The 27722-nt window shown below is 39.1% G+C and overlaps 1 protein-coding gene and 1 long non-coding RNA gene across 5 annotated transcripts in view; one reads left to right on the top strand and one right to left on the bottom strand.

Annotated features, from left to right (window-relative positions):
• The window catches only part of SLC25A21 (solute carrier family 25 member 21), a 521296-nt gene that overhangs the window by 352901 nt on the left and 140673 nt on the right, over positions 1-27722 (top strand). Inside the window, exon 3 of one of the 2 annotated variants that reach the window (XM_055556133.1) lies at positions 19675-19758. The exons of the other annotated variant lie outside the window; for it this stretch is intronic. Coding sequence (XP_055412108.1) covers positions 19675-19758 — 84 coding nt within the window. The remainder of the gene's footprint in view (positions 1-19674; positions 19759-27722) is intronic. 2 annotated transcript variants of the gene reach the window in all.
• LOC129634147 (uncharacterized) lies at positions 388-26808 on the bottom strand. 3 transcript variants are annotated; one of them, XR_008705443.1, is made up of 3 exons: positions 26708-26808; positions 3424-3641; positions 388-953 (listed from the first exon to the last, which is right to left on the bottom strand). It is a non-coding gene; the product is annotated as an uncharacterized LOC129634147 (long non-coding RNA). The 3 variants fall into 3 exon arrangements; XR_008705444.1 differs by lacking the exon at positions 26708-26808 and adding an exon at positions 18687-18813; XR_008705445.1 differs by lacking the exon at positions 26708-26808 and adding an exon at positions 18687-18789 and having other exon boundaries at positions 3424-3528.

The following is a 27722-nucleotide window of genomic DNA, read 5'->3' as shown; positions in this document are numbered from 1 at the left end:
TCACTTTGCTCATTGCCCAGAACTATCCTTCCCTACATTACAAGTTAACTGCTTCAAATAAGTTTTCTTCATTTAACCCCATATTTTCTGCAGCCCATCAACTCAATTTGTATATCCTATCTCCTTTAAGCATTCATTTATATTCTCTCTGTATAAAATTTATTTTAATAGTACTGCTGACTGATTTTCAAACTTCCTTGTTTTTCATCTATTTTTAGTGTTCTTATGGCTGGTACAGTTTGCTGTGTACTTTGTGGATGGATTGAAAATTTAACTTTGATAGACTTATAAGGAAGTTTTACATTTTAGTGAAATTAGTATTTTTTTTTCTAATTTTAAGCAAAGTAAAGTTATTCAAACTCTAGTAAATGAGTATTTACTTTATTAGGGTTTATAGATTCTGATAAAATGTTCTTTATTGTTTAATCACACAAATAGAGAGTGGCATCCACTTTGCTTTCTGAAAGTTGTTTCATCATTGTAGAGTGCCATAAGGTGTTCCTTTGAAGTGATGATTTTCATAAGGGTAGAAACAGTCATTTATAGTATTAAAAAAAAAAAAACTTAAAAAGGCATAAAGCTGAAAATAGGCAGTAAAAATTTGCTGCAGATAGATTCTTTTGAGTACTCAAGAATGCCTTCTTGTTGGCATTTGTTTATAATTTTGTCTGTTTTTCTAAAATTACTTCCAAACTGTCAGCCTGCAGAAAAGCGTGAAAAAGTGTAATAATCACACTTCAGGTCCGTTAAGTTAATACAGAATATTGTGGAAAATTGTTTTAACTCTTGAAAATCCCTCTACAACTATAAAAGTGCAAATGAGATTGTCCCTGCTGTTTTAGACAGGCCTGTGAGGCTCAAAGCAATAGGATATTTATAAGAAAATTCCAGACATAGCAGTACTGCCATGATCCATATGACCCAAACTTTCCAGTTTTCGTCTCTTGTCCTGCCTAAGGAAAAACAAAGAGGCATTACATTTAAATTGGAAGTTCTCAAGTCATTGTTATGACTTGTAATGAACATAAGTGTATTGTTTTATAGAGTCAGTCGGTTGATTTGGAAGAAAAAAGCACTTTTAATTTTCATTATACTCTGGTGATTTTCAAGTCACTATCTCTCTAAAAATAGCTCCAACTTCTCTCCAGCACTGTCCTAAGAAACTGGCTCCTTCTGTTTTTCAGTGAGGGATTTGGTTTTCTTTTAAGTCTATGCTGACAGTTCCTTAAATTTAGAAGATTCTGACTACCTAGCAAAGACACAGCATGGAAATGACTTGAGCATATCTATGTATTGATCTTTCTCAAGTTTTATACTTGGAAAAGACTGTACTGGTATCTTCAGCTGGGACTCATATAGCTTGAAGGAAAAGAACATTGTGTATTTAAGAGTCTTTTCAATGTTTCTAATTTGATTTGGAATTTAATTCAGTAGATTCCAATTTGGATTTCTCAGAAAACATTTTTGCCAGCCTTATGTGGCTTCATTCTAAGGGTTGATGCATCTCATGAAAGATTGTTGGAGAAATATCAAGGAGACATTTTCATCTTTAATCAGTTCAAAATTGGCATAATAAAATTAAGTTGTGGTGGAAACTCATTTTACTTTAAACCTAGGTAAACAACTGAAGTAAGTGGGGGACTATATACAACAAGTAACACTAAGCTTATAAGCGGAGAATTGAATTTGAAATTCAGGATTTCTTCCCAATATCATACCTACTCTACATATTAGAGATGATCTCCCGATGAACTGATAATGCTACATATATTAGGATGCATGCATGCATGTGTGTGCACTCAGTCGTGTCCGACACTGTGAGCCCATGGACTGTAACCTGCCAGGCTCCTCTGTCCATGGAATTTTCCAGGCAAGAACACTGGAGCAGGTTAACATTTTCTTCTCCAGGGTGCAGCTGCATGCAAACAATAAACTAGCATTTTAACCTTAAGTGTTCACTTTTTAGCCAGAGCTTTCTGATAGAAATATAATATGGCCATACACATAATTTAAAATTTGCTATTAGCCACATTTTAAAAGTAAAAACTAGATTTTTACTACAGTGTATCTTTTGGGATCCAATAGTTAAAATGTAGTCCTACCAAAATGATGCAGTTGTGTTTAATGGGCAAATATTTAATACTTTTTGAGCTCTTAAATTTAAATCTAGATTAATTAAAATAAACCCATTTGCCCAGTTGCACTACCCACATTTCAACTGCTCAATAGCCATATGTGATTAGTGGCTATATTGAACAAGGTAATTTTAAAATCCACAAGCTTGTGGATTTTACTCAGAGTTCTAATGCTATTTTAATGATCTTTTTGTATGTAGTTACTGTTTAGAAGAAACATGATAAAACAAAGATAAATTGCTTTCTATACATCCACTGGAAATCAGTGTAAATAAAATTCTTTTGTGCTGCACTTATTTCTAAGCACACATTTATTTCCCATGATTTTAGCTAGTCACTGCCCCTCTGTGTTGGAAGGCTTGCAAGGATGGAGGGATAGAAATTGTGGCTATGTTATCAGTCTGTGACTCTTAAAACCACTTCTGAACCTCATCATGAAATTCTAGTAAACCTAAGCTTTCCCTTACATTTCAAGTAATGAAATTGATGATGTAGGATGCTGAGGAGGGGTTGGTGTGGGTTTTATCATGTATGGTAAAGGGCATGGTAACATTCCTTAAGAATATATTAATTTGGAAAAACATATATCTTACAAAATTGACCTTTTTTCATCCTATATAAGACATGCAACTTTAAAACTAAGTAGAGTGAAAATATGTATTTTCTCCCATTTTGTGTTTTCCCAGAGAAGTGCAAGTACTTTCTAGTTTCCCATTTCCTGAAATAAGAAAAAGGATACAACTGTTATCACCAAAGTCTTAACTAGCATCCTAGAATAAAATGGGACTTCCTAGATGGCTCAGAGGGTAAAAAATCTGCCTACAATGCAGGAGACACAAGAGACAAGGGTCTGATCCCTGGGTTGGGAAGATTCCCTGGAGAGTGCCATAAGGTGAGAGTGCCACTCCAGTGTTCCTGTGTGAAAAATCCCATGGAGAGAGGAACCAGCTGGCTACAGTCCAAGGGGTCACAAAGAGTCAGACATGGCTGAGCAACTAAGGACCAGGATAAATATTTAGAGAAAAATAAGCCCTTCAAAGGGAATGTTTGGATTCTGTACCTGGATATTCACACAATGTTCATAATCCCTCAGGTTACACGCTTTACTGAGACTACCTGTCCCCCCACACCCATATGTGAGGCACTTTTCACACTGAATGGAAGTGATGAGATGTTTGGTTTAATAATAATACTTTCCCATTCATTTTGATGCTTATGTAGCATCTTTTGCTGGGAACCAATGGCAGTAGAGGGGCTTCCCATGGGGCCCTAGTGGTAAAGAACCCACCTGCCGACGTAGGAGATATAAGAGATGCGGGTTCCATCCCTGGGTCGGGAAGATCCGCTGGAGGACGAAATGTCAACCCACCTCAGTATTCTTGCCTGGAGAATCCTATGGACAGAGGAGCATGGAGGACTACAGTCCATGGGGTTGCCAAGAGTTGGACACAACTGAAGTGACTGAGCACAATGGCAGTAAAACAATGTTCATGATACCAGAAAAATCTGAAAGAGAAAATTGTGATTAGATCTTTGGATGCATATTCTGTATGACATATTCATAGCATATCCAAGTTGGTTAGAAAGTTGGTTTTTTGTTTGTTTGTTTGTTTTGCCATAAGAAGTAACATAGCAGTACTTCTATGGTGATTTCTACTTTTTTCTCCCTTTTTGTTTTTATGAACATTTCTATTTTTAAATGTAAAGAATTGAATTCTAAACGGGGTCCTGGGAATATGCACTATTGAGAGTGCACGATCCTGTGAAAAGCAATGTGCTCTGTCAGTGGTGAAGCAGTCCAGTAGGGGAAAAAGATGCAACAGCAGATGATGGCAATCATGTAGCTGAAGAGGACTGAGAAGAGGAAGGGAAACTTTTACCAGAAGAAATGAAGATGTACTATTTGGTAGACATGTTCTGGGGTTGCCTGCATGTTCCTCTACAATTTGCCATCACTCAATGGCTCTACTCATGGGGTGGGCTTGATGGCCATGTTTGTACAATAACTCCATCCCTTGGATGCAGCCAAGTGAGCCAGGGATAGATTGCTGACTCCCTAGAGAATATTATCTGCAATGTGATTTTGCAGTGAGAGAACAACAGGAAGCAGAACTCTCAAATTGGGACAATTTGAAGAGGGTTTATAAATGGATTCATTATAAAGAGTATGGGCAGTGTATAAGGAAATTACAAGGAAGAATTCAGGATTCTGGGGCTAACAGCAGGAGGAAGTAAAGCTGTTCCCTGTGTCTAAATTCAAAGGTGTGTGTGAAGGGAAAGGTTACCAAAACCTGAAAGATGAAAGTCACAAAGAAAGAGCTCCTTGAGAGGAGCGGTGAACTTGTGTTGACAGAGACAAGCCTGAAGAAGTCTCACAGGAAGGAACCAGACAAATAAATGTCCCCAACTCATTTTCCTCCCTTCTTGTTGTCACCTGCCAGGGCTTCTCATTGACCAAATCCAACTGGAAGGCAGAGAACATAGTAGTCTTTTGATGTAATCGATTCAGATCACCTCTCAGCGCAGTAAACAGGGTGGAGAAGAGTAGAGAGTGGGTATGAAGGAACAGACTGGAGAGATTTGGCACAAGTAGTGGCAGAGAACAGTAAGCAGTAGGCCCTGGGTTTGTGTCCTATTATACCAAGGCTGGGGCTGCTTCATCAAGGTCAGTGCTATAGAGAAGAAGGAAGTATGAGTGACCAGAAGGAGCTGTCTGCAGAGAGGACATGGAGAGACACAGAGACAGTGCAGTGCTGATCTTTGGATCAGTTAAGGCAAATCTAGCTTCACTTTCACTTTTCACTTTCATGCATTGGAGAAGGAAATGGCAACCCACTCCAGTATTCTTGCCTGGAGAATCCCAGGTTCAGAGGAGCCTAGTGGGCTGCCGTCTATGGGGTCGCAAGGAGTCAGACATGACTGAAGTGACCTAGCAGCAGCAGCAGCAGCTGCAGTAACCAATAAACCAAATTTCAGTGGTTTACCCCCCACCAAGTATACTCATGCTGCTGCTTCAGCCTACCAGGCTCCTCCGTCCATGGGATTTTCCAGGCAAGAGTACTGGAGTGGGGTGCCATTGCCTTCTCCAAAGTATACTCATATAGTAGTCCAATTTAGGTTTCCTCAGTGTGTGATTTAATGATCCAGGCTCCTTCCATCTGGTGGCTCTGCACTCATTAGAGCTTGGGAGCTCTCTGCTTCCTTCTTGCAGGTGATACAGATTTGATGTAAGATGCAGGTAGTCTTGATGTAAAGGTATTTTGCAAGTGCCACTCAAAAGAAGCAATAAGATAGAGACTGGAGAAGCCCCACTCACTTCTTTAAAACCTCAGTCTGGAAGTACCGTACATCACTTTTTCACTGAAAATAACAGGTCAAATGACCTACACCAGGATGTACAGTGGGCTGGAGATGTACTTACTCTCTGTTGTGTAGGTATCTCCTAGCATCAACTTTATACAAGGAATCACTTCCACAACAGCCCCTGATGGATTCTCACATCCCAGTCCCAATTCCCAGGAGACCAGGAGATTTCATGGCACCTCCTTGACACAGATGGTCTCTGTAGTAACCACTTCCCCCTGATATGACATGTGTCACATGGCAGTCCTGGCAACCAAAGCCCTTGGTGAAGCCACATTCATTTAGCATAGGTATTGCAATATAAAAAAGGCATCTGTTTATGTCCAGATTTCTAGAATGTTTAAATCTGGTATTTTAAAGAAAAATTTTGTTTTTCTTCTTTGTATCTAAAAGTGTGATATCTCGATTGTATGCTTGTTTACCTGTACACATGTAAACTTTCATAAACTGTATAGCTTTTTAATTCTCATGTAGTTAGCTTAAATTCAACCTGACCCAAGTAATATTAATATATATACATACATATTATAATATACTATAGGCAATGGCACCCCACTCCAGTACTGTTGCCTGGAAAATCCCATGGATGGAGGAGCCTGGTAGGCTGCAGTCCATGGGGTCGCACAGAGTCGGACACGACTGAAGTGACTTAGCAGCAGCAGCAGCAGCATACCATACATATAGGGGCTTCCCTGATGGCTCAGAAGGTAAAGAAACTGTCTGTGATGCAGGAGACCTGGGTTAAATCCCCAGGATAGAAAGATCCCTTAGAGAAGGGAATGACTACCTACTCCAGTATTCTTGCCTGGAAAATTTCATGGACAGAGAAGCCTGGCTGGCTACAGTGCATGAGATTGCAAAGAGGTAGACACACTGAGAAATCAACAGTTTCACTCCACTTTCATACATACATACATATATATATATATATGAGAACCAATCTTCATTGCAGAAAGTTCTCTTGGCATTGTATATTTAAAGTTGTGAATATACTGACTTCACCATTGAAAATGCTCATTTCTCTACTCATTTTATTCAAAAAAGTCTGCATTCAAGGGAATAAAAAAAAATAGGGACTACCTTCCATCTCTTCTATAAATTATATCAAGATTTCTTTTAATAGACATTTCAAAGTATGGAATTGCAGCTGTCCTGTGAGTTTTGCCAGAATCTGACCTAACACAAATGAGTAAGAGTGGGCTTAGCAGTTCCAGAAGTATTAGAAGTATTTGTACTGGGAAATACAGTATTTTATAGTGTTTTTTTTCCCTTTCTTTTTTCCTTCCTTCCTCCCTCCCTCTATTTCTCTCTTTCTTTCTCTCCCCTTCCTTCTTTCTTCCCTCCTTTCCTCTTTCAAGTACCTCCTCTAGTGCAGTATCAGTAGAGCCAACAGAAAGCCACAGGGATTTGGCCAGATTTCTGAAAATATATATATTTTTTAAAAAGAAGTTTTCAAGCTAAACATGCATCTATGAGAGTCTAAATAACAGACACTACCAGTCCATAATGCAGAAATGGAAAACAAACATACAAAAAAACTAGAAGAGCATTTTATTTCAAGAAACAAACAAATGAAATCCACCAAACAAATAGGGAAGCAGAATGCAGAAGGAATCATTACAGCTGAGGTCAGCTGTGCAATGTGTCCTCATTGTGTTATAAATTAATTCTTGTTTGGCTTCCAGGAGCAACAGAACTCTTTATGAAGTCCTCAAAGTGGAGGAATCCCAAAGAAATAGGCACATGGCAGTAGGGCCATCCTTCCACCAGGAGGAGAGACTGTAGCTCCCTGGGGTGCTCTCCTTCAGCATGACCCCAGCACCAGGGAGAGATACCAGAGGAAATCAGAGGCTGGCTGTCCATTCTTCCTCTAAGCATAGCTCATTCTCAAGGAAAGTTCAAACTCAGCCAGAGGCCACTTATCTCAAAACCTCAGCTCTGACACAGAACTGAGACACAGATATAGAAATGGTCACTGGACAGCCAGCTTGTGTGTTTTACAGGGAAGGTACTGATGTCTGTGGGCCTGATTCATAGTATGGCCCCTCCAGCCCTCACTGAGAGGCATGACCCAGCTGGTTTATCTGGTCCTTGGTTCACTGCTGGGTGTAAGTGGTGAATTAAAGGTCATGGGAGGAATGCAGGAGAGAAAAGTGGGAGAAGGAGAGGGAAGCAAGGAGAGTGCTTAGGGGCAGACACACTGATGGGCAAGAAAAGATAGCTCAGTGCCTAGCAAGAAGGGAGTGAACAAAACCATGTCAGGAAAATCAAGAACTAGAAAAGCATTATGGGGCCATTAGTGCAAGGACTAGCCTTGCAAGGCTTGATGAGATCATTGTGCAACAGGATGGGAGGGTGGTTTCTATTTAGAAGGTCCCTTCCAACCCCAGGCACTACAAAAATGATGTGTGGGGAGGGGTTCCTGGTGTGCTGTTCAAGGGAGCAAGCAAGAACACAACAAATCTGGGAATACTTGCCTGTTATTAATGTTTTAATGCTTCATGTTTGTCTCCTGTTAGAATGCAAACATCTGTAAGAAGGTCAGTGTCTAAGTTAAGCAGAGTCTCAAACCCAAGTGCCCCATACAGAATAGGCATTCTGTAAGTGCTAGTTGGCTTGAATTCTCTGTAAATTTCACTGTATTAAAAAAACACTTTTTTTATATATTCAGTTTTAAGATATCACTTGTGATGGGAGGGACTAAAACTCCAAATGTTTAAGTCTATTTTTCACACTTTAGAATTCATGATGATTAAATGAACGAGAGTGAGTGGAATTTCACTGGAGACAACCAAAACACACCCTAGCAAAATTCTGAAGGAGGGGTTTTAAACTCACATATTTACTATAGGTTTCTCACGTGGTTATCATTTTATGTGAATGTCTTATGTTTAGTCTTCAAGATTTTAGGGAGTCTAGATTAACCAAGATACCTGGTTATCTGAATCTTAAATTGTAGAACAGAGAGTTATTATTTAAAAAACTAATTGCTTTAAAAAGTGAAGTTAGCTTTATTTAGAAGCTGCTTAGTTGGAATTAGATCAGCATTTTATAAAATTAAATGACTTGCACTGTCTTGAAGTGCTTTGTTACCTGCCAAGGTACCCATCTATAATTCAACAAAAAGCACTAGTTGTCTTTTATTAAAATTTGGTTAGTTAGTGAAACATGGATTTCTGTACAAGTTCTGTGAACAAGTTAGGCCTTCTCCTGGGTGGGAATAATTCACATATCTTTTCTGCTTCTAGCATTCTAAGTGATTATTAATTCTTTTTAGCATGTTATTTGATGATAATAATGAAACCACATCCTTCCACAAGGGCACTGTCAAGCATGGGTTCATTGACATAATGGAGTATTCATCCTTAAAAGTTATTAGTTGAGAGAAGGAGAAAGTGAGCAAAATAATTTACAGAGTTAGTAGATAGTGGCCTTGACAATATTTTCCAGGCACACATTGGGCACTTAAAACACTTGGAAATAAATCCCACAGAATAGATGCTAGATAAACATGGAAAGGGTATTTTTTGATCCAGAATCTATCAGTCCAGCTGTCTACAATGAGAGGGCTGAAAGGAATCACTTGACATCTATGCTCTTCAAACAGAATTGAATTTTTCTACCAAAGATGCCCTGCCCACTTTCCCCAGGCAGAGATTTCTCTCCATCCATAGTGTACACCCCTGACAAGGAGAGATAGAATTAAGTGGACTCAGTTGCCTTTCATTTGGTGATGTGCACGTAACATTATTCCCTTTTTAACAACTGAAAAAGCTTGGGTTCAGAATAGTGATTTTTACTGATCTTTCACTGAGTTAGAGAGACAAATTTTTAGTACAACTGAGAGACTCCAGGGAAAACTACTCCCTCCAGTCTGATGCCTTTGTAGCTCCAAGCTGATACTTTTCTTTCTTTCTTTCTTTCTTTTTTCATTTTTCAAGTGATTTTAACCCTATAAATAGAAGGAACTGTGAAACTCCACCCTGAGATGAGAAGAAAAATGTAAAAATGCAATCAGAATTAAAAGTGGTTTACAAGTAAGCAGGATTATTACTATTTTGGGGTCATTTTCAGGTCCTGTCCACCTATGAAATGCTTTTGAAAACTGTGTCCTCATTTGGAATCAATAACTCACTCATATCTTGGTAACATATGAGGTCAATCTTGATATAAAAATATAAACTTCCCTTGAAATTTTCCTCAACTTTGATAAGCATATGCATGTTTTCTTCATTAATAGCCAAGTTTATTATCTCCATTCTTCAAATTTCTTTCTAGCATAAGCATTTATGCTTATGAACACAAAGAAACCACCCACACTTTTCATCTTTCTTTCTTTGACATTATTGAAAAGCAGCCTTTTTTATCAATACTAAGTAAAGTATAAAATAGGCACATTTGATAAGTTAAAATAACAGGCATTGTATATATTAGGTCTCTAGGGACATCTTCTCTGACATTCCCCCTCACTGGGACCCAGGCTTATGGTCTCTAATGCATAATTAATTTCTGACAAGTGGCTGTGTTCCCAGGGCCAGCAAAAAGATTCTGGTAGATTTGACTGTTTTTTAATTCCCTGTTCTGGAAATCTTTTATGAAGGCTAGAAACCAAGAATTTCAGTACTATCCAGAGCAATAAGCCAAGGTTCAAGAATGCTGAGGTAAGAATGAAGTCGTGCAGTCTGCTGTCCTGAGGTGGTAGGTGCTATTGGTGAACATCAAGGAAAGTTGTGAACCCAAGTTGGGAGGGCTGGAAAGGGGAGGACCAGAGAGAGGAAAGACAGAGCTAACTTTTTTTTGGCGGGGGGCAGGGGGGTGTTCAAATTTTTAAAAACTGCTATTATTTTGGGACTATGGGGAAACTGTGATACGTATCATGACTGTGGTTATTTTAATATTTGATTGCTGAATTTGATGTAGCCCTCTCTGTGTTCATCACCTTGGTAATGGGTTTTATTTCCAATCTGTGATCCATCCTGCTTATTTCCCAAGTACAATTTGGTTTCATGCTAGTCAGCCACTGTAATGGCCAGCCTGGGTTAATGTACTTGGGAAATATAGATAGGTGTGTTTGGGTGTGAGGTCATTTGTTGGCATTAAGAGTGAATTTTAATTCAATATAGATATGATACCTACACATATATGTCTTTTCAAAGAGTGGTAGCATTATAATCTGATATTAAGCATAGTTTTATAATGTGACGGGTAGTTTACAAAGCAAAATGACTGAAAGACATGCTAGTCAAACTTTTGTTTAATTGAGACCAGTTTATGCTTGGAGCATTTTAATCATATAGCTCTGTCAATTAGCCTGTTTTACTGCTTGTGGTTTAACATTATTAGATTTAGGTTGTAATCTCTAATGATCATTTGTCTCTGACTTGTTAACTAGCATATTTTCATTAAAATAAATTGTAGAATTATACTGTCAGCATACTTAGTTATTATCCCTTAAGTAATAAAAACAACTGGAAGAACTTGTGCCAGACGGTAGAATAAACTCTCTTATCATGATTCATTTTACAATGTCAAATTTTACCCAGGTCCAAAATACTAAGAATACCTTATAATTGTGTAAGATGTATGAAACTAGATCTATTTAATCACATTAATCAGGACACATAGGTAAATGTTTATTGTGACAAAATTTGTGGTTAACAAAACGATGAGCCATTTACTGGATATTTAAGTGTCCTGTCGAAGTGTGAATTGTACAATGTACAGTCACAGGCTATCAGGTTTTAAATCTCCCTGGCTTGTGAAAGGAGACTGCAATTAGAGGTGTCTTGGATCACAGGAAATCACCGAAAGTATAATCAGGCTATCTGGGTTGATCTGATATTTCAGAGAGATAATATTTTTGAGGCTTTGTTCAAAAACATGTTCAAAATTACATGGCACAGAAGATTTCCCTCGCTTTTGTGGCCTTGCCAAGATGTTATTACCTTATCTGTAGTAATTATCTAGGTTGAATGAGCACTCCAGGTTACATGTTTCTTCAAAATTATAAACTGTTTTATAATAACACAGAGAAATTTATTGGTCTTCTTTACAATATCATAAACACTAAGCCAAAGCATAGCCCAACCCACGTATTTCTAGTAAAGACATTCAGACTTTAAACAGACAAAGGACATCTTAATTTTTACCAGGGAAAGGCACCTGCTTCTTACATAAAGAGACTCTCTCTTAGATGACTGAGCAACCATCAGAAGAAGTATCTTTTCCCCCCCGAACTGTCCAAATAATCTGATGAGCAGCCAAATATGTGAGTACAGCTTTTGAACTTCAGTCAGTGATCACTGCTGAGGCAGAGCCAAACGCATGGCCCTTGTGGATTTGTTAGCATTATTTTAGGGTGTTAATTGATGCCAGGCCTAGACTGTGACTAGATTGTGAACCCAGCAAGCAAAGGCAATGCTTAAACTGCAGATGGACTAAATTCCTAGAATCTCTATTAAATATTGTGTCCTGTCTTATTCTTATTTTATAACTAATTACTACATCTCCCTGTACCTGCCCCGCTGCCCACATGTATTCCATTTCTGAAAGCAGGACCTGTGGTTTTCATTGTTGGGTCTCCCAAACTCTTAACCTTGCCCCTTCTGCTGATAGAGGTCTTGGGAAAAGTTGAGACCAAAATCTGGATCTAGAACTGTAAACCACACCCTTCCAACATGATTAAAGGGCTCTTAATGGCACCCCACGCCAGTACTCTTGCCTGGAAAATCCCATGGACGGAGGAGCCTGGTAGGCTGCAGTCCATGGGGTCGCGAAGAGTCGGACACGACTGAGCGACTTCACTTTCACTTTTCACTTTCATGCATTGGAGGAGGAAATGGCAACCCACTCCAGTGTTCTTGCCTGGAGAATCCCAGGGACGGGGGAGCCTGGTGGGCTGCCGTCTATGGGGTCGCACAGAGTCGGACACAACTGAAGCGACTTAGCAGCAGCAGCATGTTCATCATGGCTAAGGCAACGGTATGTGGATTTTTGTTATATTTAATCTGAAGTAAAACAAAATACCCATAGCTAAGATTTTTAAAAAATTACCATTCACCATCACCAGGGACTTAAGATTAGAACAAGAAGGCTATGGACAATAGAGAAATGTTAGAAAAAAAACACTTTTTCCTCAGCACTTGCTAAAGAAAACTGACAGACTCATCTCCTAAGTCAGCAGCCTCAACCCTCCACCACCCGATGTGGTCCCTTTGCAGCGATGACTGCAATGGCCCCTTCCCCCTTTAGTTCAATGGCTGGCCTTTCATGGGAAGGGGTATTTCTTCTCTTGGGGAAGCTTCAGTGTAGGGTAATTTTTCAGAGTACAGGAAACAACATACTTGGTGGGAATTTCTCTACAGATGTGCTTTATAGGGCCTTTCTCCAAAGTTTGTAAGGTAGGCACGCACACCTGAATTTCAAAGTCTCAGACGTGTCTTTGCATGTTCAGTAATTTGGCCATGCTCAACCAACCAGTAAGCAAGTAAACATACTCTGTAGGAACAACGTCTTATTTCAGTAAGATAGGCTAATTACAGTGAATTAGAACCTTTATTTAATCTTCCTACAGTTATCCTTTTAATGTGTTCTGTAATTGCAAACCTTTAGTCTGTTAATCTCTGATTCATTAGTGGGTTTCTTAAGTGTTATTAAGGAGCACGTGTAACATTCTGGTAATTACTAATAATCTTTGTTCACAGCACATTTACAAAAATCTCTGCAGGGAGTTTCCTTAGGCTCATCACCACTTATTGTCAGTGTACAATTTTTATTAGCAGTCTCTCACCCTTATAAAATAGGGAATTTGGGGTTTCACAAAGCAAAATGGAATGTTTCTTACCTCTTACGGCTAACAAAGTCCAGTGTTAAGTCAGTACGTCACTGTCCCTTCAAAGTCAAGTGTCGTCTAGTGTCTGTGGTGCCATTTTACCACCGAGGAGAAAGGTCAGGAGGGATTCAATTATAGTTCTCACCAGTTTACACTATTTTTTGGCGGCAGCACTGGAAGCGAAACTAGTGTTTCCTAGTCAGTGTCTCAGTTTCCCAAGCAGTGCACCTCCTTTAACACAAAGGTGTAGTTTTTATGGGGCAGCGTGTGATGATAGCATAAAAGTCCACTCAGGGAGAGAAGAACCACTAGGGGCTGTCTCTGGTGGTAAAGGTACCCACGCATCCCCACCCTAAACAAAACCAAATCTTTCTGCCGCTTCCTTGACACCTGAAATCCCTGTAACAGGGGACAAGTTCTGGAAGAGAACATATCAAATTAAAAACCACAATGTATGCATGCTCAGTCACTTTGGTTGTGTCTGGACTCTTTAAGACCCCATGGACTGTAGCCCACTAGGCTCCTCTGTCCATGGGATTTTCTTGGCAAGAATACTGGAGTGGGCTGCCATATCCTCCTCCATGGGATCTTCCTGACCCAGGGATTGAAGCTGCATCTCTTGCATCTCCTGCATTGCAGGTGGAATCTTTACCCACTGAGCCACCTGGGAAGCCCAAAAAGACACAATAAGGATATATAATTGGTGTGAATGCTCTTCTAAGAGCAAGGTAGGAGAGAGCATTAGGATATTCCTGGACCAGAAAAGGATCTGGAGATGATGCTAAAAATAAAACCCACCTGTCTCACTGCTTTGCTTAGGATTGGTGGCAGTGCAAAAGAGATGAGTTAGGATGGCTTTTGCCCAACTTCCAAATCCTCTTTGTTTCCCAGCCCTAAAGCACCACAAGTAATCATACAATCTAACTAAATGCAAAGTATACGCTATGCAAATATAGCTTCAGAACAAGTCTTATCACCTACCCTAATCTGACTTTTGGCAACTCAATTGCCACCATTCATATAAGTATATAGATCACATATACATGTATATACACATATATTTATGTGCATGTGTGTGTGCCCTGAAGCCTCCACTTCCCAGTATAGACACTGTCGGCCAACAGTAGATAAAGATGATAGATATAAAATTTACTTTGAAAATAAAGGCATAGTGTAAGTTTGAGATTTAGGAATTTTCAAAGAATTCATTCTACAGCTTTTAAGGCAGCAAAAATGTTGTATTTCTCAAGATGTATCTTTCTTGTGGTATTTTAGAAAGTGCTCAGACAAACTGAATGCCTAAAGCAGCATTTCTAACCATGCTAAGAATCAGCAGCAGACTTTGGTATCACTGACTAAGTCCACCAGTAAGTTAGGGGAAATACTGCAGTAATAGTTCTTGACCAGTTTAAAGAAAAATACTTTAGTGAGTGAGAACATTCTTTGGCTTTTAAAAATATGCTTATACACTTCCTTATGAACATCGAGCAGCTCTTCCTTGCCCTGTGGAAGCTACAACAGTAACTTGCTTCATACTAACATCTATGGTGCAGGAGATGGTAGGGCTGTTTCCTTCCAACTCTAAGAGAGTGCAATACCAGGCTCCCTGGCCCCACAGCACACGAGACCGCTGACTTCTGGGCAATGGAGCATATGGTCTGAGCCACACTCCTTTCCCTGTGTTTCATTCTGACCTGATATTAGGCACTGAATATTTCTTAAGTATTACTCCATTGTCCAATTTGCCCGTTTGGCAGCAAGTTTTCCTTCTAATAAAAAGACGCTACTCAGATGGAGATTCCAGATGTGTCTAAGCTGCTTTTATTAGGACAATGGGAAAGTCCAATCTTTTCTTCTAAACACAATCAGGAGTGGTGTGGCTTTGCCTTTGTAATTTTACAAAGAGTTGTATTACGTAACTGGAAAATTGTCTCCCCGAGCATAGAGAGAATTTGTTAGCACAGAACGCAGCTTGGAAAATGCTGATGTAAAGCCTCAATCCAAGAGAGAAACCTTTTAAGTTGCTGAAATGTAATGGAGAGGAAGAAGGAAATTGCTATTTTACATGATTGGCCAAAATGCACTGTAATTATATCGACTTGAAACAGATTCCTTAGAAGAACTGATAACTCTGTGATCAGAATAAGTCATGTGTAGTGGAACTAAATGCAGCATGGACCTTCTCTGCAGAGAGTAGACATGCCAGTATGTGAGATGTGCAGTAGAAGAGACAGCTGTACTTGCCCTAGCCTGCTTAATGGGACCTCAAGCTGCTTCAGGAGAGTAAGGAATGGTGGGAGGTTTCATGGAAGAATTAGTATTTCCCATGTCTGCCCATCCTTTTGCACTGCTCTACAACATAGCCTGTGGACTCTCCTCCTCATGCGATACTGTTTTGATATTGCCACTCCTGTTTGTAAGGATCACAGCATCACTCATCAGACAGATAGCTTCTAAATGGAACACTCCTCAAAGATTCCAGCAACTGTCCTTGCTGCCACTTTTGAAGTGGGAGGATAAAGTTTAATCACAGGACTTCCCTGTAGCTCAACCGATAAAGAATCTGCCTGCAATGCAGGAGACCAGGGTTAAATCCCTAGGTCAGGAAGATCCTCTGGAGAAGAGAATGGCAGTCCACTCCAGTATTCTTGCCTGGAGAATCCCATGGACAGAGAAGCCTGGCAGACTACAATCTGTGGGGTCTCAAAGAGTCGGACCTGACTGAGTGACTAAGACACACATACACACAAAGTTTAATCACATATATTTAGCCCGAATATATACTCCTCATTTTCCCTTTCCCTCTAATATTTCTGTATAGTACTATAATATTTTCAGTTGGCCACAGATGGGAGATCATCTCTCCTAAGAGTAATACTAGTGTTTATTCAGCACTAGCAAAACTCATTGGCTGACATGTGATACTCCAAAATATATTCCTAAACATCCCTTGCATACAGTAATCATCTATTTGTATACCTCCTTCACTTAACTATAAGCTTCTAAAGGGCAGGATTATGTCTAATTTTCTTCAAAATGTCCCAAATAGTGGAGTACCTAATAGTAAGTATTCAGGAATTCATTAACTGAGAATAGTGTATTGGAAATATCTCTTTGGATACTGAAAAAAGAAAGAAATCGCAACCAGTGAGTGAAATACTAAACTTCCAATAACTAAGTCAGATAACTAGTTAATTAAGAAATAATTGTACCCTGTGTTTTATTTTTGCATAAGCTAAGAGAGGACCCACCTTGGTATTACTGGAACACGCAGACATCATAGACGAACCTGATATCTCTAACTCCATCAGTAAGAGAGGAGCTAAGGTCGATTTTCTTGCCATTAGGATTCAGTTACTTTGGTCCTTTGGCTGACTCACAGTTCCTTCTAGGACCGATCACATGACTGTGAGATGGCCACAGAGTTAGCTGAAATGCTGAGGAGCAGGAATAAGCCAAATGCTCTATATTGGTTGCTAACTTGATCTCATAAACACCATCCTCTAACCTGCTCAGGTCTCCACCCATCCTGGGCAGCTGAATGCCACCAGCAGGGTGCTGAAACATCATCCATCCTAAAGGAAATGCAGGAGGTTGTCGTGGTAGGAGATCTTTTCCTTCATGTCTCTTAAGAGGACATCTTTTCCTCTCTCATTTCCCCACTGGAATGCTTCCTCTTTCTTATTCTTTTTGCCTCTCTGAATCCTACAGGAGCCGCTTCAATCCCTTCTGCTTCATCAGATCCTTCCTGACTCTGCAGAAAGCAGTAATTGCTCCCTCTGATGAATACCTGGGCAACTTATGCTGATGCTACTTGACATTTTGGAGAGTTTTCCTTATATTATCAGTTGTTTTTTTCTCGTGCTTCTCAAGAGTGAGGATAATTCCCTGGGTTTTTGTAAAATCCATAGCATCTTATTTCATATGGCAAATATTAAAAAAAAATACTTGGTAATTTGGGAGAAAAGCATCTAGAAAGGAATTTGACAAAGGTTAATGAACTTCAGGGATTCCCAGGTGGCTCAGTGATAAAGAATTCACCTGCCAATGCAGGAGGCATGGGTTTGATCCCTGGGTCAGGAAGATCCCCTGGAGAAGAAAACTGGAAATGAGCTCCAGTATTGTTGCTTGGGAAATTCCATGGACAGAGGAGCCTGGCAGGCTACAGTCCATAGGGTCAGAAACAGTCAGACACAACTGAGTGACAGAGCACACACAAATCTATGGGGTCAGAAAGAGTTGGACACAGCGGAGTGACTGAGCACACATGCATGCAAACTTTGGCAATACTAAATCTAGGACTTACTATTATTGCTTTCTGGGTTGATGAGGATCAAGAGAGGATCATGTTAAATGTATCATTTAAAAAAACAGTTTGATTTAAAGACAAAAAGGATCACCCAACAAGCTCACCTCTTTTATGACATTTCTCTTAAGCTCCATTCATATTCTGGCATCGTTATCTTCACCCAGACTGTCATAATTGCCTTCATCATTGTTCTGCCCTCCATACTCCCATTCTAATCCACCCAATCAGACAATAAATATTTTATTAGGAATTTGTATGTTTCAAGTAATCTACTGAAGAAAGCTGAGCGCCAAAGAATTGATGTTTTTGAACTGTGGTGTTGGAGAAGACTCTTGAGAGTCCCCTTGGACTGCAAGGAGATCCAACCAATCCATCCTAAAGGAGATCAGTCCTGGGTGTTCATTGGAAGGACTGATGCTGAAGCTGAAACTACAATACTTTGGCCAACTGATGCGATGAGTTGACTCATTGGAAAAGACCCTGATGCTGGAAGGGTTTGGGAGCAGGAGGAGAAGGGGACAACAGAGGATGAGATGGCTGGATGGCATCACCGACTTGATGGACATGAGTTTGGGTAAATTCCGGGAGTTGGTGATGGACAGGGAGGCCTGGCGTGCTGTAATTCATGGGGTCGCAAAGAGTCGGACACGACTGAGTGACTGAACTGAACTGGAAGAATCAATTCCCTCATCTTAGTATGGCAACTCTCCTGCACAATCACGTTCAGCAACTCTCCACTTTACAAAGTCAAATGTAATCCAGCCTCACTTGCCAGCCTTATCATATACTGTTCTTTCCAACCACTTCAAGCAAAGCAAAATAGTCTCTCTTTTCTGTGATGTATGTGTTAGTTTTCAGCTTAATTCCCTGGGGCCTAGAACTATAAAATAAATCACTCTCAGAGGTAGAAGTTGTGATCATGTCATAAATCCAACAATCTGAGAAAAGCATCTCAGAGTAGACACTATTAGAGGTATATCTGAGAATTTCTATTTTTAAAGGCTTGCTAAAACTGTGGAGGGATGTACAGAAGGGGGAAGGGCCTTACCTTAGAGTTGGGACAAGGAAGTTAAACACAAGGGGTAGACAGACAGCAGCCTACCAGGCTCCTCCATCCATGGGATTTTCCAGGCAAAAGTACTGGAATGGGATGCCATTGCCTTCTCCAGACAGACTAAAGAAAACCAAAAATGAAGAGCCAGGATATAGGGAAATGAGAGCACTTGTCATAAATCTCATTAAAAACAAACCCCCAGGTAAGATACCAAATAATAAGTCAAGACCTTCATACTGGAAACTTTCACATTTTGAAGGTTAGAATTCTGAGATGCACGATCATACCCAAAAAGAAGAAGAAAAAAAAGAATTTTGTTTAAGCACACAAACTACATGTGGAGCACACAAACTACATGTGGAGCACTGTGCTTCTGTGCAAGTCCAGGCAATCTGAACTACTCCTAATGATCAACTCTGCTGCATCATGAAGTTGTGATAGTAAATGGTATCATGGTATGCCCTGAACTCTTACTTCAAACAAGGGCTCCTGTCTGCCAGAATGAATTCCAAATTCATCATCAGGATCAAAGTTAGGCCATATTAGCTGCTCTGTATTTTTAACCTTTGTATTAAATTACCATCAAAGAGCACTAATTAAGATAAGAAATAGAGCTACTTATTTGTTTCATATGCATCTTCAGATTTCTGAATTATACATTAAAACAATCTATGACATATGCATGTGGTTTTCACAAAGGAAAAAAGCATAAATGCCTCAGGGTGCATCTGCCTAAGAAACAGATGGAAAAACACACTTTTTGCAGTTCTGTTAAAGCACAGAGAAATATTATAATTTTAAAGGCTACAAAAATAAGGTAAAGATTATATAAGGCAAATAAATCAGTAAAATCTATAGCAAAAGCCAGAATATTTTAGGTTAATCTGAAAAGGCTGAGTCTCCTAAGACTTTGAAAAATGAGAAAAGCCATTTGGCGAAATCTTTAACTTGAATTTTTTTGTTTGTTTGATTTTGTCTCTAGGTTCCAGATTCAGAGATGTGCAACCGATCCAAACAGTTATAAAAGCTTAGGAGACAGCTTTCGAATGATTTTCCGCACGGAAGGGTATGTAAGGTTCTTCACACAATCTCTGTGTTGATGTAGGCATTTTAATATATTACTACATAACACATTTTCTCATTTTGAATGATTTCTTTTCCTAGTCTTCGTAGGGAAAAATATTGAAAAGGGTGTTTTCCAATTTTTGTGCATATTTTTCCTGATAATACAGTTGAAAATTAAATATGTATATGATAGAAACTCCCTGGAGGAGGGCATGACAGCCCACTCCAGTATTCTTGCCTGGAGAATCCCATGGACTGAGGAGCCTGAGGGGCTACAGTCATGGGGTCGCAGAGAGTCGAACATGATTGAAGTGACTCAGCACTCATGCATACATGATAACTACCTCAAAAAGGATATTAATAATATCCTTTATTAAAAATAATTTGATGACTGTAGGACAATTTTTAATTTGTGCTGTTAAAGCTTTTCAAAGTTCTTATAACTGGAAATGTCTAAATGCGATAGTTGTTTATTTTGTTTTTTAAATATAGTGCCCAAATGTGTTCCTTATTTGCATTCTGGTTTATGAATATTCTATCAAAACATACTGTTGTCAAAAACTGATGTGTCAAGTTCATCATCCTGTCTAGTAGATGATCAGATAAATAGAATATTTTTGTTACATAAACTAAAATTGTCTTTGATGTATAGATTCAGTTAAAGATTCTGTCAAGCATAAATAATTTTACAAAGGATTTTAGATTTGCATTTTGAAGTTATTTTCATAAGAGAATTGGTTGACAATAATAATTATACCAAAATGATAACAGTAATAATGCTGCTGCTGCTAAGTCGCTTCAGTCGTGTCCGACTCTATGCAACCCCATAGACGGCAGCCCACCAGGCTCCCCCATCCCTGGGATTCTCCAGGCAAGAACACTGGAGTGGGTTGCCATTTCCTTCTCCAACACATGAAAGTGAAAAGTGAAATTGAAGTCACTCAGTGGTGTCCGACTCTTCGCGACCCCATGGACTGCAGCCTACCAGGCTGCTCCATCCATGGGATTTTCCAGGCAAGAGTACAGGAGTGGGGTGCCATTGCCTTCTCCAACAGTAATAATAACAACTAGTATATATTTAGCCTTTACTGTGCACTAGGAATTTTTCATATAGCTCTTTGAGGTAGGTTCTGTGAGCATCCATTCAAGTTAGACAGATGAAGAAACCAAGATTCAGAAAAGTTAATTTTCACATATCTGGTAAATTATGAATCTTGGACTCAAGTCAAGTCAACTTTTCCCCAAAGCCCATGTTCCTAACCTCTGTAGTTCACTATCTTTCTTAGCAGAATTTACTGGGGATACTGTTTTGCTAATCGTTCGTTTCAGTTAAACATATGTCATTGATGTTGTTCCACACCAATATGTTCTTTTGAACAACAGCATAGTAATTTATTTATCTACATACTGCAGCTTGTTAAATTAATCCCCTTTGGTGGCCCACTAGGTTGTTTCCAGATTTTTACTGTTAAACAACAGTACAGTATATATTCTGTTTTTTTACTTTTTTAATTTCTGTTTTTAAAAGTTGCTAGCTATGGACTTATCAAATGAGATGCACACCTTATATCACATATGTTGCCAAATTATCTTCCAAAATGTATGTACTGACTTAGAATTTGAGAGTGTTCACTTCTCCACACTCTCTCAAACACTGGACCATATCAATCATTATTTGATATATCTGTTACTCATGTGCATCTCCTGTTTATAATCTAACAGATAAAAAAGAAAACTGTCATAATAAAATTCTGTTGATGGGGTCGAGCATACTTTTATATCATTGTCATTTTTTCCATGAATTGCATATTTGTGTTCTTTGCCCATTTCTCTCAGGTTAGATATTTTTATTAATTTTTATTAATTTATTTAACTATTATGTAAATTATAAATATTTCTCCTAACTTGCTCTTTGTCTTACAACTATAATATCTTAAACCTTTCAGAAGTTTGTGATCTTTGAAGATTGTGATTTTGTGATTAGATCTGTTTTCCTTTGTGATATCTGATGGCACGTTAAAAAAGGACATCCTCAAACCCCAAGATCATAAACATTTACATTCGAATCTTTAATCTATCTGAGATTTGTTTTTAATGTGCAGTGTGGCACATAGGAATCAAATTTATTATCAAATGGTTAGTCAACTGTCCAAATGCCACTGGTTAAAAATTCTATTCCTTATTCACTAATTAGAAATGCTAGTTTGTCTAATTAAACTTGCACATATTTATCATTTAAATTTTCTATTTGGTTTCTCCATTTTCTGTTCTGTTTCATTAATTTCTCTATCTCTATGCAAGTACCATACTATTTTAGTTATTTTATTTTTAGAGTATTTCAGGAATATGTAAAAACATGGCCTACAGGGTAAAGTCTAAACTTCTTATTAGGTATACAGAGCCCTTCCTAGGATGGCCTCCCTTCTTCTCCAGACTCATTCCCCATGCATAGGTCTGTTATATAGCAGGCACCACCCTAATTTACTGAGCTTGTTTTCTATATCTCCTCTCCCACCCTAAGAATACATTTCGCTAATGGCTATGTCTCACTTCCCTCGTATTCCCTATGCCCGCGTTTGGTACTAGGTAGAGATACTCGGTAAAGGTATGTTGAACAAATGAATGAAAGTCATCACACCAACATCATGATGATGCAAAATGAAGAAGAAAGATGATAATTCTTGCTACTGACCACTTCCTCTGAAGCGATGAAAGCTGGTTAAATATTTTGAGGTCATCTAATGACAGAGAATCAGCAAATTCTTGCTGTTCCTCTGGAGATGCAGTACCTGTCATTGATAATATACCTGCATTTATGGTGATTAGGATCAAAATCATGTTCATTTTACCCAATAAATATATATAAAGTTAAAGAAACCATAGTGTATTATATAGTCAGTAAAAGTATCTCTTTCCTGTAAAACAATAATGTCAGCATTACCCAGTTCTGTAAACTGTAACAGATATCTTTGAATTGGATGTGGGAATTCCTTAGCCAGACTCTTCATTTCAAGTGTGTTTTAGGAAGAATTGGATGTTTCTGCTTTGATATCAAGTAATATAACAAACATACAGTATGTGTGGTCCTTGCATAGTAAAATTGGCCTTTTCCCTCAACTGTACGTTTAATTGCTTCTAAAGCAAATTGACATTCTTTCTGTAATCCTTTAGATCTGGACACGTTGTTAGCAAAAGTCAGAAAGCTCTTGTCTTAAAGATGGAAATATTTGTAAAGATACAAAAGAAAAAGCTGCTTTTTGATACAGAGCAAGAGCATTTCATAGCTTTAAGTTTAAAAAAAAAAAGAAAGAAAAAAGAAAACCTTTTAACACATGCTGTGTTGAATTTTTTCCCTAGTAAAACAGTTCCTTTTTATTTTCTTAGTTAGCTCTTAGAGTACACTCTGCTTTCAAAGATGATTTTTTCACTCAGGTGCATAGAATCCAGTTTGGTCTGTGGCCTACAGAGAGGCTAGTGCTAGTCAATTTGACTATTTACATAATTAGGAGAATTCATCTCTCTTCGCTCTTCTTATCTAACCCCTCACCCCAGCCCCTGCAAGTTACAAGTTTTGAAAGCTAGTCCTTTTCTGTTGTTTAAAAACATTAAGGTCTGTTAATGCATTTAAAATCTGCACAGTCTCCCATTTCTCCACTCTAAGAAAGTGAATTGGTGCTTGTCACCATTCTTAGAGATGCAGTTCCCCACCTCTCAGACCAAAAAATTCACATTTCTAAGAGACAATAGCTAAATCACATGGATCTGGATCCCTTTACTGCTTCTAAGATTTTTTTAAAGTATAAATACACTGTGCTATTATTAAAGGCATAGTTTTTCAACCCAGTTTTACAGAGGTGAAGTTAATTTGTTTTCTTTCAAAAAGCCTTCCAAATTCTAAGTAAGAATTTCTGTTATGTGGAATCATCGTATTCACTTCAGTTCAACCACTCAGTCAAGTCCGACTCTTTGCAACCCCGTGGACTGTAGCACACCAGGCTTCTTGTCCTTCACCAACTCTTGGAGTCTGCTCAAATTCTTGTCCATCAGTCGATGATGCCACCCGATCATTTCATGCTCTGTCGTCCCCTTCTCCTTGCCTTCAGTCTTTCCCAGCATCAGGGTCTTTTCCAATGAGTCAGTACTTTCCATCAGGTGGCCAAAGTATTGGAACTTCAGCTTCAGCCTTAGTCCTTCCAATGAATATTCACAATAGATTTACTGTAGGCTTGACTGGTTGGATCTCCTTGCAGTCCAAGAGACTCTGAAGAGTCTTCTCCAACACCACAGTCAAAAGCATCAATTCTTCAATACTCAACCTTCTTTATGGTCCAACTCTCACATCCATACATAACTGCCGGGAGAACCACAGCTTTGACTAGACAGACTTTTGTCGGCAAAGTAATGTCTCTGCTTTTTAATATGCTGTCTAGGTTTTTACTTAGATTTTACCAAAAAGGCCATCATTGTAGAAAAGTCACAGGGAAGGAATTTGTCACTATTGAGAGCACCTCCATCTTCACCGTGATTTTTCATCTTTCTCTGGTTTGGCAAAATATACTAACAGGTCTATCTACTATAATCATGAGCCCAGAAGACACAAAGGTTTAGCCTAGTTGATTAGGTGCCTTCAAAACCAATAATCTTCATTTTGTAAACTCCCCTGGAAAAGAGTAGCTGGTATCTCTATTTATCATGTGTTCAGGCATCATACCTAATTTCCTTTTGTTTCAAAGTATCTCATGAGAGTTCTTCTAGTCTTTGCTGTGCTTGTCATTCCTCTAAAGAGAGTGATTGAGATGTTTCCAGATAGGTGAAGGGATTACAAATTTTGCTTAAAAAAAAAAAATACAAACAGGACTGCCTACCTCCTCACTCTTCTCTTAAAGTATTGCAGGAAAGGAGGACTACTTCCAAGGCCTGAGAGTGGGCTCTTGTCTAACACCCTGAAATGAATCATCCAAAGAGATGCATTGCTGACAAAGCAAGAGACTTTATTGGGAAGGGGCACCGGGGTGGAACACAGCAGGGTCAGGGAACCTAAGTGAACTGCTCTTCCACGTGGCTCACAGTCTCAGGTTTTATGGTAATCAGGTTCGTTTTTGGTTTGTCTCTGGCCAATCACTCTGACTCAGGGTTATTCCTGGTGGCATGTGCATCACTCAGCCAAGATGGATTCCAGCAAGAAGGATTCTGGGAGGTTGGTAGGACATGTGGACTGGAGTCTACCCTCTCCTTTTAACCTTTCCCAAATTCTTCCAGTTGGTGGTAGCTTGTTAGTTCCACATTCCTTACCAGAACCTTCTCTTGTAAGGTAACTCACGCAACTATTACTATGGTAACTGGTCAGGGCAGTCAGTTTCAGTCTGCAGTTCCCCTCACAAAAGCACCTAGTGGCTGTTCTTTCTGACATGAAGAGAAAAGGGAATTAAATGGAACTTAGGATAGTCTGGTGACATAGGTAAAGAAAGATGTGAAAATCATGTCTGTTTTCTTCAGTGTACCAGACACTGTGCTAGGGACTTTTTTTATACCTTTATTTCAACACAGCACTAGTCTCAACACAACTCAGCATCATTATGTATTTTTGTATTTTGTGTGAGATAACTGATCAGAGGAGTTAACTTCCCCAAAGTCAAACAGGTACTAGTGACATACCATGGTTTTTCCATTACACTGTATCACCTTTCACTAAACACTAAATTTCATTGTTTATTAAATGAAAAGAAGACAATGTGGAAGTAGTGGCTGTAAACCTCTAATTTTTAAATAGCTTTTCTAAAACCTTTGATATTCCTACCCTCAAATCACATAGCAACTTAAAGCAGTTTTTATGTCTTCCTTCAAGTGAAGTATGACAGACCAGTAAATGTTCAGTCAACTAAATCCTATCGATTTTGAGAGAGCACCACAAACTTCTGACAACTCCAGACTCTTAATCTAATCATTGCGCCACTTTTTGCAGAGAGCGCCATATTTCTGATGAATTCATGGGTTTCCATCAGTCTGCTCTCCTTCTGCTTGTTCCTTAGTTTTCTTATGAGAAAAATTCTTGGGCATTGGTTTGCCCAAGGCAAATCACTAGGAAATAAGGAGGTCAGATTATGCTTAGTTTCAAATGAGAAACATGTTGATTGCTGGTGCCTTCAGAAATATGGTATTCCTCAGAAAGTATTACTGTAGAAAATATGTGGTTGCATTTGGGGGGCATTTGAACTGTGTTTTGTTTCACGATTTGTTTTCTGGTAACCACTGATGTTGCCCCAAGTATCATCTTACAATCAGACCACTTGGTGATTATAATATTTTCTAGTTAAATGACATTTAAGGCCTCGTTTTATGAGCTCCAGCGTAATTGGCTAATTTGGTAAACTCCAGATGTGTGAGACAATGTGCCACTCGTTTAAGTGCCTTTCAGACAGCATAAATGGCACAGCCCCAGGAGGTATAATCACTCCCTCTTGTTTTCATTAAGAAGGGGAGTGAGTGGCTTGTGACACAGACAAAGGAAGCGAGATGTCTACAGCTCAAAAGCAACAATAACCGAGTAAGACTTGGACATTTTCTTTTAACAGGCGGACTCACTCCAAGGTCTTTAGCTTAATTTGTTGTCAAGGTGAGTCTGCCTTTTATATGGTGGTTCACCTAGTCTAACAGGGCCAGGTGATTTTTAAAGTAACGCTGTAAATAGAAAGACTTGCTTCTATTGAAACCCTCTAAGTAAAATGGTGTCTGGAAACTGTCTCTCACTCGCACATAGAAATGAGGGGAAGCGTTAGATCTCAGGAGACAGTGGAGGAGATAACTCTTCCCACTACCAGAAACTGTAGTTATCTGAGCAATCAGCATCCTCACCACCTCAGTCAAGTTCCAACGTCACAAGGCCCAGTAGTTGCTGCTGCTTTTTCTCTCTCCTTTTGACCCCACTTCTCATCCAGCAGAAACCCACTCACCTGTGGCCAACCTGGCATGGAGCAGGTGATTCTTGGCCTCAGGTCTCTGGATCCTCAGGCTGGTCCCTCTAATCTGATAACAGATCCGGTGGAGGTCACACATCACTGTGGACTCACTGCCACTTAACAAATGCAGAATTTTCACTCAGATAAATAATTACAGACCATATCCCAGGGTCCTAAGCACAGAATCCATAGTATAAATAAGTTGTGTGTAGGTCACTGGGTGTTGACTGGGTTTGCAAGCCCGATTTACCCGAGTGAATTCACTCTTTGGTGGGTACTAGAAGTGCAGTGTGCCTTCTGTGATGAGTTTCCTGGTGCCTTTGAGTACCTTCTCTTCTATCCTTTTTATTTTACCAAAGCAGCCCTTTCTGGCACCTACTGGACCTCCCTTGTTTTGTTTTCTTTTGTTGCTAGCTTTATTGAGATATATAATTGGTATATAAACTTTCATAAGTTTAAAGTGTACAATGTGAGGATTTGATACATGCATTTATTGCAAACTAATCACCACAATAGGGCTAGTTAAAACATCCATCACCTCACATAATTACCATTTTTATGTATGGTGAGAACATTAAAGACCTACTCTCCTAGCAGCTTCCAAGTGTACAGTACAATATTGTTGATTATAGTCACCATGCTGTATATTACATCCCTTCTCCCTTGTTTTTAAGTGGTGATGAGAGGGAAAGCAGACGGTCCCCATTGCTCTTGCCCCCACTTGTCAGAGTTCAGCCCTGGCTTGCCTGGGCTTCTTAATGATGGCAGAACAAGTGTCCTCTTTAGCTCAGAAAAAAAGGAAAACAAGAAAAAAACACAGCCAGTGAGAGTTTGGAGAGTAAAACTATAGCAGATCTCTCTGGCAAATCTTATAAGTGATCAACCCAGGTCCAGAATGTGGGTTCAGTAGACTGAAGCCACTGTGTTCTTCCAAGCTTTCTCCTGTTTTAGAAAAAGAGAAAAGTGATGATCTCAATTCAGGCATGGGCCTGCTATTACTATCTTCTAA

The sequence above is a fragment of the Bubalus kerabau genome, chromosome 19, assembly GCF_029407905.1.
Source record: "Bubalus kerabau isolate K-KA32 ecotype Philippines breed swamp buffalo chromosome 19, PCC_UOA_SB_1v2, whole genome shotgun sequence".
NCBI lineage: Eukaryota > Metazoa > Chordata > Mammalia > Artiodactyla > Bovidae > Bubalus > Bubalus kerabau.
The sequence above is the reverse complement of the archived record's forward strand: the minus strand, read 5'-3'. Positions and strand labels throughout refer to the sequence as shown.